We start from the raw sequence: 14889 nt of genomic DNA, 5'->3' as shown, positions 1-14889 counted from the left end.
TCTGCCCGCCTCAAAAATGGACCCTCGTCAAGATGCCGTGTCAGACCACATGACTATCGTCCAAGGATCGGATCGTGCAGTGCTGCCGAGGTATCGCGTCTTGTTCGGTCGGGCCCGCAGTATCACACCGTCCGATTCCGGTTCGATAGTCTGCGTCAACCTTCAATGATCCGGCATCAATCTTGAGGGTCCCTTTTCGGGCGCCAACTGTGGAAACAGAAAAATAATATGAGGCCGGGAAGCCCAAAAGAAACACACCAACACAGGTTACAAAGAACATACAAGTGCTTTATTTAAAAGCTACAGCAGTTACCAAAGTCAATTGACAAACGGATAGCTATTCGGCTCTCAGAGTAACGTAACGAACTTCAACGAAGGTTCGATGCATTAGTGAGAGAGACCGTACATTGGAATACTTGGATCTTTTATACTATTTGTCCAGCCCTTGGCCAACCCTCTCGCGGGTTAACCATTCTAGGAGTCAGGCCTATGAGTTCCTTGCCAGGTCAATCCTATAATATATGCATTTTGATTAGTTTCGCTGATATAGTTGTACATTTACACATAGGTCAACAGTAGGACAAGGTCTCAGTTCGCGACCCCGACAAGTGGCCTGCAGGCATATTAATTATTCGTGTGTACGGAGGTCACAACGGCCAGAATCTTACTCAGAATGTCATTCGGCCTCCATTTTGATGTTCAGGGTGACTTCCATATAACAAGAGAACCTAAAATGGCGGCTTAATCCAAGATGGCGACTTACATTACTTTCTCTAAGGTCAAGACCTTGCCGTGGAGTTTGTTCGCATATGATGTTTTTAGACAACTTGGCGTAGGCCAATACACATACAATTGTTGCGATAGGAGGCATAATACTGTTTCAATTCCGACAGGATGGCCCGGGTTGCTCGCCCCCATCATCTTGGCAGGGCCATTATTTGCGCACTCAACTGTTGAACTTGGCGCCTAGGTCTTCGCTATTCCCTGCCGGTTTGGTCTGTGTCCCTCAGAGTACTAAGCCGGATCCGGCAGAGGTTGGTTTGGCACTAGGGGTCAAATTAGTGAACTCACGGTCGCTGCTAACTCATTCCAGTTTTGTTCATGACTTACTTTCAAGTGGGGAATTGGATTTACTTTGAATAACAGAAACATGGCTGACCGACTCTCCGCCTCCCATGTTCTCAGAGTTTCTACCGTATGGCTTTAACATTGTGCACCTGGACAGAGCTGCGGCTCAGCCGGGAGGTGGGGTGGCCATTATTTTTCGATCAGTACTAAAGGTTAATTTGGTTCCTTTTGCACATGACCTGGCTATAGAGTCTTTAATGGTAAATGTGATAGTATCTGCTTCACAGTCTATTCATCTTTTTCTGGTTTATCGTCCTTGCTCATGCTCTTCTTTTCTACATACTTTTGTGGAACTTGTCGCCTCATTACAGCTTAAATATTCCAGCCTAATTGTTTTAGGTGATTTTAATATTCGAATTAATTTGCCACATGCTCCTATTCTTGAACAGTTCTTAATATAGCATTCTGGATTTAGGGTTGCAACAATACTTGGTCGAGCCCACCCATCAGTTAGGTGGTATTTTAGATCTTATTTCTTCAGCCATCCCAGGGTTGGTGGTTCGTTCAGTTACTCCACTGATCTGGACAGATCATTTTTTGGTCTCTTTTACAGTGCCTCTTGTAACACACTTGTTGTCTTGCGCTAAGCGTTCTATCCTTAGAAGGAATTGGCGTAATGTGGATCTATCTCTCTTTGCGTCTGCCATTATGGCTAGCTGTCCTACTGACAGCCCTATTGTCTTCTCTATCTTGTCTTCATCCCTGTTTAAGGTTGCTGATCAACTTGCACCTCTTCAGGCTGTAAGAATTTGTTCCTGCCCCTCTCAGCCATGGTTCTCAGATGAACTTAAAATAGCTAAGCTTGGGAGTTCGTCAAGCTGAGCATTAATGCCGTTTGTCTTATAATCTGACTGACAAAGCCATTTAGTCTCTCTATCTAGGAAGTACCATTTGTCTAGCAAATCTGCGAAACAGCTGTTTTTTACTAATAGTATTGAAGCTGCTCTTAACCAGTCTAGGGAACTCTTCTCGGTTGTCTAATCATTCTCCTCTACAGCGCGCTTCCTTCCTACAGCCTTGCCATCTAAGTCTCACTGTGAAGTACAAGCAGACTTTTTTCATTCAAAAATTTCTACCATACGGGATAATAACTGAATCCACTCATTCTGGGCTACAGGCTATTGACATTATTCCTCCCGCTACTGAGGTTTGGGACACCTTCCCGGTGTTCTCAGAGGCGACTGTTCTTGCTGCTATTTCTCATATTTAGTCAGCAGCACCATCCGACCCAGTTCCTCTATCCACTTTACAGGATCTCCTGCCTAGGATTATTTCTTTGGTGACCCAAGCCGTTAATTCTTCATGCTCCCAGGGTTGTATTTCCGGTGAGCTTAAACAAGCCGCTGTAGTCCCTTCACTCAAGAAGCCATCTCTGGATGCTTCAGTGCTGTCTAATTTCCGTCCTATCTTGCTGCTTCCTTTTTTTATGAAGCTTCTAGAAGCACTGATTTCTCCTCTTCTCTCATCCTTTTTGGACTCTTCTTTAGTGCTCAATCCTTTTCAGTCTGGTTTCTGTCCAGGTAGGGGCACGGAGAGCGTTCTGGTCTCGGTCATTGATGATCTCGCTAGGCTGGTTGATAGTGGAGGAGTGGGGGCCCTGATTCTACTCGATCGATCAGTCAGCAGCATTTGATACTGTCGATCACCCCCTCCTCCTCTCCCGGCTGGCTGCGCTTGGTATATCGGGTGCAGTGTTGGCTTGGTTTACCTCCTTCTTGACTGACCGCAGCCAGTCTGTATCTCTTCCTCCTTTTCTTTCCTCTTCTCACCCTTTGTTTTGTGGGGTTCCCCAGGGATCCACCTTGTCCCCGATGTTATTTAACATCTATATTTGCTCCCTTATTGCTCTTATCCACTCCCATGGCTTTGGGTGTTACTCTTACGCAGACGACACACAGATCCTGGTTCGTCTTGATCTTGACCGGGATGGTGTGTCGTCCCGTTTGTGTGACTGCCTAACAGCCGTGGGGGATTGGATGAGCACAAGTTGTATTAAACTCAATGCGGACACGACAGAGGTGCTGGTGGGGGGTTCTGCGGTTTCCTCAGACTCTTGGTCCTCTCCTTTCTGGCCTGCTTCACTGGGTGCCTTTCCTATTTCGATGACTGTGGTGAAGAACTTGGGGGTGTATCTTTCTGCCTCTCTATCTATGGCAGCACAGGTGAGTGCGGTATGTCATTCTGGTCATGTTTTGCTGCAAGTTCTTTGAAGTATCCTGCCTTTTCTCCCTGCTCGACTCTGACCACCCGTAGGGACAGCATTTATCTCGAGCAGGATTGATTACTGCAACGCTCTCTACGTGGCCCAGCTGATTGGTCTGATTTATCGATTGCAACTTCTTCAGAACATGGCTGCTTGGGTTGCTAGTGCTTCCCCGTATGGCTCACATATCAGCCCAGTGTTACTCCAGTTACACTGGCTTCCAGTGCAACAGCAGATTGCTTTTAAATCCCTGTGCATTGTTCACTGGACAATCTATCAGGTTGGACCCGAATTTCTTCGTGACAAGTTCCAGCCCTACATTCCTGGTCGTACTCTCCACTTGGGCAGTGACCGTCTGGTCCTGGTTCCAAGGTTTCGCCTCCAGAGACTGCGTAGCAGGGCCTTCTCTGTTGCAGCTGCTAAACTGTGGAACATCATTCCTCTCAAACTCACATCTATTGAGAATTATTTGACCTTTCAGCACTTACTTAAGACAACCCTTTTCTGCTGAGTTTCCTTTTTTCAGGTTGTAGTTGTTGTGCTGGTCCTTGCGCCAAGGTGCCTCTGGGCGTACGTGCGCATTATACATTAGCCTAACATAATGTAGTATCTCAGCAGATTTACCGCAGATACCGCTGAGATACCACCAAACTCATAATGAGATCCAGTGAGTCTGAAAAAGAGGTATACAATGTCATGGCCCTACCAAAAAAATAAAGTACCATGTTCAAAATTTGACAACTCTTTGTGTGTTACCACAATTTGAGTCTGCCAAAAGCAACGCAACTAAAGGTTGGCCCTCAAACATTTGGTTAGGTCAAAATGTTGAGTAGGAACACAGGATGTGTTAGGGTTGGGTAAAGGTTAAAATAAGGAAATGTCAACATTGTAAAGAACCTGATACAGTAGAAGAAAGGAACATAGGGAAAAGGGAGGTTGATGGAAAGGAAAGAGAGTATGAGGCACTACATTAATAAAATGGGCTGGCTTTTGAAATGTAGAGGTTAATATTTTAATCTAAAGGCCCCATTGGACAAAAAATGCTTACGGTCTACAATCAAGACTTATTGGTTTTGCCCATGCTTATTGTAGATTTAACCTTAAAGAGAATTCTCAATTCTTCATTCTCATAATGCCTGTCAAATTGATGAGCTATATGCTAGCCTTTGTCGTGCTTTCATTTCACTCACCAGCACCCATTATCCATCCAGTAGAAATCAGCCTGGCCTCATTTACATACCCATCAACCCCATTTCCTTGCTTTGGATACTGCCGCTCTGTTCCTGTAAAGCGTGTTCCTTTTCAAATAGGATGGAGTACAAAGGGGTGAGTGGAGAGAGTTGAGGAGATAGACAGCGTTCTGAGAATAAACAGGGTTCCCCTAACTTTAAACGTTTTCAGAAAAAGTGCTGCATACACACCACCCCCTGTTGGTGCACTTTAAAAGATCCAAATCAGTACAATGCACAGGTGTGAAATACCACACGCTCCTTTAACGAATGTGATGCACATCTATACCCCTCCCCCTCCAGGAGCATTGTACAACTTCATGATGACGATTGCTCCAGGGTTAAGTGGGTTTCTGAATGGTTTTTCTATTTTGTGCAAGACCGTCCAAGAAGCAGTCCACAGGGCCTTTTGCCCTAGTAAAAATATAATTTAGGTTTACAAAAATAACAGAATTTTGTGGAACACTTGATAACTTTATTAAACGATTTTTAACTTTAACCTTTGTGTTACATCTTTTTAAAAATGTCACATTTATGAGAAACATGCACAAGTTTCCATATAAAAGTAAGAGAAACATTCCATATTGTAGTTAGGTCCTATAAATAAATGTTATTGACATTAACACCCAAGCCTAGATTGTATTGCTGCCAAGTACACAATCTGCTTTTGGCAGTTTGCATAAATCTGAATGGTTGCAGCCATGACTAGAGGGCGCTGTTGGCCAAATTAAGTTACAGATTGAGTAGAGTTCAGGGGGAAATTAAGTGACAGAATCCTGCCTCTGTGCAATGGTGAATGGAATTGAGGAGGAATTCTTAGACTGGAAGAAAGTTGCTGTGTGTCAGGTTTAATAATATGTGAGCTCACAAAATACACCTTGTTCAAGATCACAAGTATGCTCTTCGATAATAAACTAACATTTCCATTCTAACTGCTTTAATTCTTCACCTTGGCTAAAATGCAAGAGGTCTGGATGCCCAGTTCTGCCACAATTACAAGTCTGATTTTTAATGAATTCCTCAAATTGTAATAAACGTGGCGCTGAATGCTTTTATCCCCACAACAGAAACACAAGAGTTCAGAATATACTTTTTTGCTAAAGATCACAAGGCTGCTGTTTTCCTCTGCATGGAAAACAATAACTAACAATAAGTAGCTTGACCATGATCACAAGGTTTCACTGCAATTAGTCATTCCATATGCAAGTGTCAATAGCTTTTCTTTCCTCTTCACAGAACACATGAGTCTGCATTAGCAAACTCGAGGGGGGCACTGGCCAATCAGGGATGCTTGGAACACAGGCTGTATTGTATGGTACAAGCCAGCATCTGAGCAGCCTGGGTGCTGCTAACCAGCGCCCCTTCCCATTCCACGCTCCTCCTCCCCTCTCACATTAGCACCTGTGTACTTTCCTACGTGGGTGCTAAGAGTTTGCGCACGTCTGTTTCATTGTTGATGACATCACGGTCATCAATATTGAAAACAGACTCGAGGAAACAGAGAAGTAAGTTTATTTAAAAATAAATAATAATGAAGCCATTAGCGCCCGCTTAGAAAACTAAACTGATGCTAATGGCGATATTACCCTCAGTGATGGGTCGACCCTTTTGGTAATGGCACTGCCGCCCGCGTTAAGGGACCCTCACTTCACTCGGCCCTTAACTTGGGCAGTGGGCTATTACCAACATGGTCGGCCTGTTGCCTTGGATAATATCGCCCAAATATTCTCTGTGCTTGAGATCATAAGGATCTCCTAGTACTGCTTATTGGACCTCATTATACGTTTGGTGGTATCTCAGCGGTAAATCCACCAAACGGTATTACCATTACTGCCGGTATTACAGCTGGATTACAAGAGGCGATAGGCGGTGTTAGTGCCCGTTAATTGGAGTCCATAAGACTCCATGGGGATTTTCTGCAGAATTGCCATGGCAGTGATTCCGCCTCAATTTGGCAGAAAGCTGGTGGATTTACCTCCAGCTCACAGCTGGCGGTGAATGCTCAAACCTCCCGCCAAAGTTATACTTGGGCAGTGCGGTAATGCCGCTGCATTTTAACCGCACCGCGCAACTTGTAATTGTTCCTTACCTCCACATGGAGCACAAGAGCATGTCCTTAATGTTTGACCAGGGTCACAAAACTGTACTGCGATGTACCTCTACATCACAAAGTGCAGAATATTTCTGTTTGCTCCCCTTGATGGCAAAAGTTATGACTATAAAAATGGCCTATTGTCACAAATAGCAATTTGCTTCAGTCATGAACATCCCACCCTCTCTGACACCATTTTATTGAATCACCTGTAATACTGTATACTTTTCGTTGAATAATAAATGGCCTTTTTTGATGTAAAAAGCATATGTGAAATCTGGCGTGTACTCTTTGAATGTATATAACAACTATCAATATAATACAATTAATTATTTAGCTTTTAGGTGGATTGGTCTCTTTACGAGATTGCCTGTCGGTAACAACGGCACCGGTATGGTTGCCGGGACCGTTGTTACCGGACCGGGAAACTCTGAGTTGTGCCGCGGGTGCCTTTCATTCCGCCAATGGTGCCACAGCATCTCCATTCCCATTGAGCCCTGTGGGGCTGAAATGGGAATGGGGATCTACCGGCAACGGCACCTGCGAAAGGGCAATTACTGGGTCCGGCGGGGTTGGAATACCCCGGTAATTGCCCATTCGCGGGTGCCGGACTTTCATGCCAGTATGGAGGTAGCCTTGCTGCTCTTACCGGCAAGGCTCCCTCCAACCTCATAATGAGGCCCTCTGTTACATTGCAATCTACCTTAACATAATGGCGTCACACTCCCATGAGGCAGTAAAGGTAATAAGGCCTGCATCTGGCATTGCAAGCATGCCCCCATTGCAAATCATAATTAGTCGTGGTCCCACTTTGGGTAGAATAGGTACTTTTATTTATTTATGTATTTACATGTATAAAACGCACAAAGTGGCCCTTGGGCATAGTGGCGCTGTTACAGTAGGCTTACTTAGTTGCTTGAAGAGTGCAGAATAATGACAATGAAGGTAGAAAATCATGGCTTCGGGCTCTATTATAACTTTTTTCCTCTAATGAATAATGACCTGTTTTTGCCAGTATATGTATGGAACCGTGATGCAGTGTACATAGTGATGGCCCCCGTCAGGCATCACCTCTATGCAATGATGATTGCCAAAAGGCAGAATAGTTTTGGTCTCTGTAGGAGGGTTATTCTTTATTTACACTGGTGGGCAACGCAGGACAGCGGCAAGGGATGCTCTGGGAGCCCTTCCATTGGCTGAGAGGCAGCACCAGACAGCATCAGGTCTAGGGCCTACAGGAAGCTCCAGCTGACTATAGTGCTGAATTTAGCACTTCCCTTGTTTTGCACCGCCTTTGTAGTGTCACTATGACACTGTACTTTGGCAGGAAGACAGGTCGGAAGTGGCCCACGGCTGAAGCACTTTAATAGCAATACTACCTTGCAGGGCCCATCTTTGAGTCCGCGATTTCAGTGCTGAGGACGAGATTGCTCATCCTAGCTGGATGGGATTCCCCATTATGAGCATTTTTCTTAGCAATTAAGTGGTTAAACAATTATAGAAGTGCCTGACTTTAATATGGCCATTGCTGTGAAGACACCAACTACGTTTACATAGGCTTAGGGTATTCCATGTGCTAAAAATACACTTCAAAATGTAAACGCCACACTTGATGCAGGTCATGTGCCTTACTCAGCAAAGCTAATTGTCTATGAAACATAAAAGAACACTGCATTCCAACTGACGTACACAACAGACCAGGAGAGGGTGAAAGCTTTTTCCAGCAACACCTAACAAGCACTGCAATAGTTATTCATTATTACGCAGTTCCCCCTGTCAGCTCGACGGCTTACTAGGTCGCAAAGTTACAATGGGGCGTGGGGGGAGGGCGCCCCATTAAGAGAGGTTGATGCAGCAGTATAAGCGCGCCGTTTCTCCCTGCATGCATGCAGCCCCCTCTGCCCCCACACACCCCCAGCCGACTTCCACAGCTGCCCACCTCTAGGTACTCACACTCCCTAAGTAGATGCGTTTTGGTACTAGCCCAGTTTTGCTGCCGCTGCCTTTGCAAAGCATTCATTTTTCTCAGCCACTCCTTGGTAAATATGAAAGACACTGCCATTGTTTGCACATGTCCAAACTAAGTCTGTAGATTTGGCGGCAACAGCACATCCCTCTCTTGCCAACTTGTTGCAGCTGGAATTTCCTGCTGTCACTCTTCATATGCTCAACCACACATCTCGCAGTATGGTTAATAGCAATTAAAATGTGCACCGCCCACCCTCGGGCAGCATCCTGTTTTAGATTAACAGCGCTGCTTGACTGAGCGTGTTTACGGGGTTGTCTGTGTTTCATGACACGTGAGATAGTTTGTGTAATATTTAGCCTGCACCGATCTTTCAATCAAACCTTTTGTGTCGTTCTCCAGGAGAATGTCAGAGAACACAGACAATGTTTCGGCTCACTCGGTGCACCTGAAGAAGGAGATCTCTTTCCCGCGAGCTGTGTGCCTCATTTTAGGCAGCACGATCGGATCTGCCATCTTTGTTTCCCCGAAGGGGGTTGTTTTGCACAGCAGGTCCTATGGGCTCTCCCTTGTGGTGTGGACTCTCGGAGGAGTCTTCTCTGTGATCGGATCCCTCTGCTACGCAGAGCTAGGAACGACGATCACCAAATCCGGATCCAGCTATATCTATGTCTTGGAATCGTTTGGAGGATTGATGGCCTTCTTGAATCTTTGGACCAATCTATTGATCAGTTATCCTGCTCGCCAGGCCATCTTGGCTCTAACCTTTTCCAACTATCTGATCAAGCCGTTCTTTCCATCCTGTGCCTTGCCTTCAAGTGCGGAGTACCTGCTGGCGGTGGTGTGCATTGGTAAGTGCTGGAGAACCCAAACTTTAATGCAAATATATATATGAATGCGGCCCAAAATAGCAAGCTAACATGCACACGTTTCGCAATACCAATGAAGAAAACTATGATTGCTTGTTTGGACGTTTGTTCCTGTTGCATGTTCGATAGTGTTATTGGGAGCAAATATAAAGACTAACATTTTTCTAAAGAAAAATATGTGAAGAAAAATATAGAATCATCATCCAGTGATGGATATAGAAGATGGAGAAAATGGCTAGCTGTATGTTCAAGACATGTTTCTATTGTCTCGATTGTTTTTCATCCTCGCTTTCCACTCCGCTTGTCCCTCCATAGACTATAATTTCCAAGCTCATGATTTCTTTTCAATACCAACCAGTATTTCCAATGGCATTAAAGGGAAAGAATTGACAGGCGTAGACACCTGGGATTTCCAGGGCAATGTAGGCATGCTAAACCAAGAGACTGCCAGGTAGAAAAGCAACCAACTCCACAATGTGTATGCGGTAATACACTGAGGGCTGAGATGGTGGCCCGACAGTGTTGTTAGGGTGGCACAGATGTTGGGGACCTGATTCACAGAAGCATTTTATAATGGTGCACTCCATTTGGAAAACACTCCGTGAATCCGGCTCCTAGACACCTGCCCTACATGCAGAGACTCCAACGCTCTCTGTTGACTCTCTTCCTCCACTTGCCTTGTACAACACCCTGGCCTTCCCCCACAATTTTTACTCGCCATCAAATACATTGGAAGGCATAGGGTTGAAACTGTGTCCAGTGTCACAAAAAAACAACTTTCAACTTGAAAGGGGCTGGGGGTTAACATATTTTAGCAATAAAGCTGCCACCCTGCCACCCTGCTCTGATAGGCTTGCGTGTCATACATGTCATGTTCATGAATCTGTTAGCCCTCATTCTAAGGGTTGGTGCTGGTCATCACATATTCCTTTGGGTGACTACTAATGGCTTAAAAATGTTGCATTCCTGGTGCGGCATTTCCGGTTTGGGCCCGGATAACTATGCCAGTCTCGGTTGTGTCTATTCCATCCCTGTTGTAGTTCCATTCTTCTGTTGATCTATGTGGCGGTGCATTTGGACTTTATCTGGCTTTCCACCAGGTGTTTTTAGTTATTTGTTTTGATGAGATTTCTTTTTCATTTATTTTATTCCTTCTCATATGTCAGGTCAATAACTTGTACTGTACTCGGTTTGCCAATAAACCTCTGGCGAATGCTGTATTCTCTGGCAAATAAAAATCGAAATCATAAAAGCCCTTTTTGTGTGCTTATCAGATGTATTTGCTCATGTGTGATAATTAAATCTTTCTTACTGCTTTTCTGTTGTTTTTAAGGTAACCTTATAAGCTGGGATTTAGGTGGGCTGGGGATGGCTATGGCAGTGTTCTGGCAGTCTCCAAAATCTGCCTGTAAGACGGGATAATGGGGTGCTGACTGGGGCTCCCACAGCACAGCCACAAGTGACGTGCGGTTTGGCAGGATTGATTGATTGCTTGATTGATGGATACAACATATGCTGTAAACTAAATAAGTTTAATGAAAACACGTGCATTCTAGACCAGGACAACTAGTACCAGACTACCAGATCCACAATGCATCCTAATAAATATAAATGATTCATGGTTTGCAGTCATTTTACTATTAGGGTGTTTTTTTAAATGAAATAAGCAGCAAGGCCGTTGTGCAGTATGTGCTCATATCGGCTGCAGGTTGAAATCACTGCCATAAATGTGTCATAATTAAAATATGTGTCTTCATTCTTCTGTTCCCAAAATGCTCTTTGATTCTAATGCAAAGCAGCAAGTAGCCTACATTGGGGCTTTCTCACAGAAGCTCTCATGGATCATTTCAGGGTCAGATGAAGATGTTTGGGGGCTAGTGGTGGCCACCCCTATCCTTCCCACGCACATAGGCAGCTGTGTGGTGCAAAGATTATAAAGGAGTGGTTTCATAATGCAAACTTCAGTGGGTGATTGCACTGGGTTTATTAGTGAGGGAGCATAATTATACCCAGCAGAATTCTCCTTGCCTGCACCAAAGTGCTTAAACCGGTCAGTGATAAGTCAACAGCTTTTTAAGGAGGTCTGTCTTTGGCGAGAAAGAGCACATTTAAAGGGACATGGGGCCTCATTATAAGTTTACTGGTCTGGTAGTAACGGCACCGGTAAGCTATTTTTACATAATGCTATGGGAGTCCCGGGCTCCAGAGACAGCAGCACCGGGGGTACTGTGCCCAACTTCAGAGAGCCATAACGATGGTTTTCTCCCCTCCCCCAATTTTGGGAAAAATGTGTGCTCTTGGAGGGGTGTTGGTTCCTGATCACCTGAATTGTTAAAATGTGATCACTACAGCTACCAGAATCCTTTGAGACTGAAAGAGCAACTAATTAGTAACACCTGTAAAGAAATACAGTCTCCCTGATGATTGTTTGTGACAAGAAAGCGCTTGGAGGAGAAGAACAACAGAGCAACTGAACTGCAGCAGATGGGATTCAACCCTGTTAATACTTGTTTGTCTTTGGGATATAACCCAGTTACTACTTGCAACAGGTATAATTGACTGGGAACTGGAGTGCGCGCCTCGCATTCCTCTTTTTTTAGTGACGGCGCCGGTAAGCTACCAGCACTGTTACTACCGGACCTGCACCCGTGACCACAGCATGTCGGATGCACCGGCACCATTCACGAATAGTGCCGGTGCAACCGGCTTCCCCATTCTCATTGAGCCTTATGGGGCTCGGATGGGAATGGGAAAGAATATTTTCCGGTGCCCGGGAATTGGCAATTACTGGGTCCGGCAAGGCCGTAATGACACAGTAATTGCCCATTCCTGGATGCCGGAAAAATGTGCAAGTTTGGCGGCTGCCTGCCGGTTTCACCAGCAAGGCTACCGCCAAACTTAAGACTGGTGTCTCCATAGAGGATATGTCTGTACTAGCAGCCCTTCTTTGTGGCTTCATACTGTGGTAAACTCCTAGATAACACAATGGAGGCAGGTTAATAGCTACAGATTATCACAGGACAGGCAGACAGCCAGCAGGGGAGCTGCAAACATACATGAGCACTTAAGAAAAGCTATTAGGCAGACTGGGCCCGGCTCATTTACTTACAGAATGAAGGCGATCTACTCACTCATTGAATTGCTTATATACCAAGTCAGAAGGATATTTATGCATAGAGAGCAATTTATTAAGAAAGTGAACCAGAGGAAGCGTTATTAACAGTATGCAGGCAAAACCTCCTGAGACAATACAGACCCAAAACACATGCATTGTTTGGGGCAGGCAGCCTAAGCCAAGTGCACCCCTTTTAGGCCATATCCAGAACAATTTGGTCATGCCCCTTTCCAGCACTGCCTATAGATGCCAACCCCAGCACTGCATAGTTTGACCTCTAGCTGAAGAAGGGAAATACATGATGCAATATATTAACTGCAGCAGGTGCTCACAATGAGAGGGGTGCCCTCAATATTTTTGAATGGTCAATGATTGCCCAAAACTCATAACTCAATGGGCCTCATTACAGGTCTGGTGGTAACCCTGCCGGTGCTACCAGCGGGTTGACGCCAAAGCCGAAATAACTTACTGGTGTCTGACTTCCCAGTGGCACCGGGCTATTCCAAGTCCACCCAACAGGAAGTCAGGTGCCGGTATTTTCGTTAGTCCCCATTCCCATAGAGTCCAAAAGGGTTCTAAATGTATAGTCTCTTCAAAGTTTTGAACAAACACATCTTTCTGTAGTCCCTGTGTTAACAAACCTCTGTGCAAATATCCAGAAGTGCCTCACGTTTACGTTTTACAAATCAGTCTTCTCTTGAGAGTGGTTGTTCATATAGTATTTGGATCTGCCGATCCATTATAAATGGAGTGATTATGCAGAGAGATGACCTATGACATGTTTGCCAGACAAACCAAATTAATGTGCTCAAGTACTCCAAAAACCATTAATTTACGGAGAAGCATTCATCAGACAAATTATAACAACCCACGAAGAGTCCAAAGCCAAAGTGGCATCGTGTAAGGGCATCATCCTTACCCATGCCTGGGCTTTCAGTCACTGGATTGCCAGACAAATATTGTGTGCCTATCAAAACCAATTGCCAATGTTTTATATGCATAGCTTGCAGCTATCTGTATTGGTAACACAGGGATGGCACCGTGTGGCCAAAAGCAAAGAAAATGAATGAGGATTGGAACTTATTCTGATTGGTTGAAAACCTTGCACGTATGGTCTTTCAGCTGACTGGCTTCACATGTTCAATCACCTGCGCAAGTTCCACCCAGCTGATTGATAATTGACTGTTCTCGCCCTGCTCCCTGCAACATATGCAAAGATGGTATAAAAGGGACCCAAAGTGGTAGGTCAGGTCTTGGCTTACATACTTGCTGGATTGGTTGCAATCGGTCCTGTTTTGATCTGGAATATACAGGATTCATGACACATCACCAAAGTTTTTGCCTTGGTTTTTTAATGATCTTTTGGGATATTTTGATAGGTTGTATCTTATAATTATTTTTAGAGGGATTTTTAAAATATTTGGATCTACCTATAGAATCAGACCTTGAAATGTGATTGAAACATAGACTAGAAACTTGATTTGTGGAATTGCAGGCAATCTATGAGCTCAGATGGTATGATAGCTTATCAGTGAACACTAGTTGCCTATTGTGTTTAATTCCATTGTGACTAAATTCTTGTTTTTAGTTGTACCTTGCTGGTGATATCCCTACCCTGTAAGTTGGGGACTACCTTGTAGTGCCAATAACAAAAGCATAATGTTTGCTCTGTAAATACATATACAAGTATAACACTATTTTCTAAAAATGTGCTCAATGTTAGAAAAATGCTTATGTTTAACAATATATGAGACACCAGTTTGTATTCTTTTGCCGTGTTATTCATGGTGTCTCCCCGGATGCCATTCTCAAATACGACTGGTGCAACAAGATCCAAGACATCCTCACAGGCAAAATTACACTAGTTCAATCCAGAATTCTCACCAAACAAGCCTCCATACTTACGGCAGTCTTCCAGCCGGGACCTAACCAGATCGACATGCCACCTTTCAAGTTCCAGCCCACCAATGTAACCTTCTTTGCCAATATTATCTCTGGCCTTAAACCCTCCCGCTGTGAGGGTGACACTCTCTCAGCCTCGCTGGTCAAAGTCTGTATCCAGCCACTACTCCCATTGATGGTCACTATTATCAACATATCATTCGCATCCTGCTCTGTCCCCCTCTCACTCAAGGAGTCCTGGATCTCACCACTACTGAAAACACACATCCTCGATCCTGCCATCCATACCAACTACCGCCCCATCACCATTGTCCCTTTTCTCCTCAAAATCATGGACAGAATAGTTTACCTACAAATTCAATCCTTCCTTGAACACCACCACATC

General features: G+C 44.6%; 1 protein-coding gene across 4 annotated transcripts in view; it reads left to right on the top strand.

Moving 5' to 3' along the window:
• The window catches only part of LOC138481476 (Y+L amino acid transporter 2-like), a 703293-nt gene that overhangs the window by 90191 nt on the left and 598213 nt on the right, over nt 1-14889 (top strand). Inside the window, exon 4 of one of the 4 annotated variants that reach the window (XM_069613637.1) lies at nt 9021-9469. The exons of 1 other annotated variant lie outside the window; for it this stretch is intronic. In XM_069613637.1, the coding sequence (XP_069469738.1) occupies nt 9021-9469 (449 nt within the window). Of the gene's footprint in view, nt 1-8914; nt 9470-14889 lie in introns of those variants that run through there. 2 more of the 4 variants (XM_069613642.1, XM_069613639.1) reach the window with 2 other exon arrangements.

Source organism: Ambystoma mexicanum, chromosome 5p (assembly GCF_040938575.1).
Source record: "Ambystoma mexicanum isolate Mex_15411 chromosome 5p, UKY_AmexF1_1, whole genome shotgun sequence".
NCBI classification, from domain to species: domain Eukaryota; kingdom Metazoa; phylum Chordata; class Amphibia; order Caudata; family Ambystomatidae; genus Ambystoma; species Ambystoma mexicanum.
The sequence above is the reverse complement of the archived record's forward strand: the minus strand, read 5'-3'. Positions and strand labels throughout refer to the sequence as shown.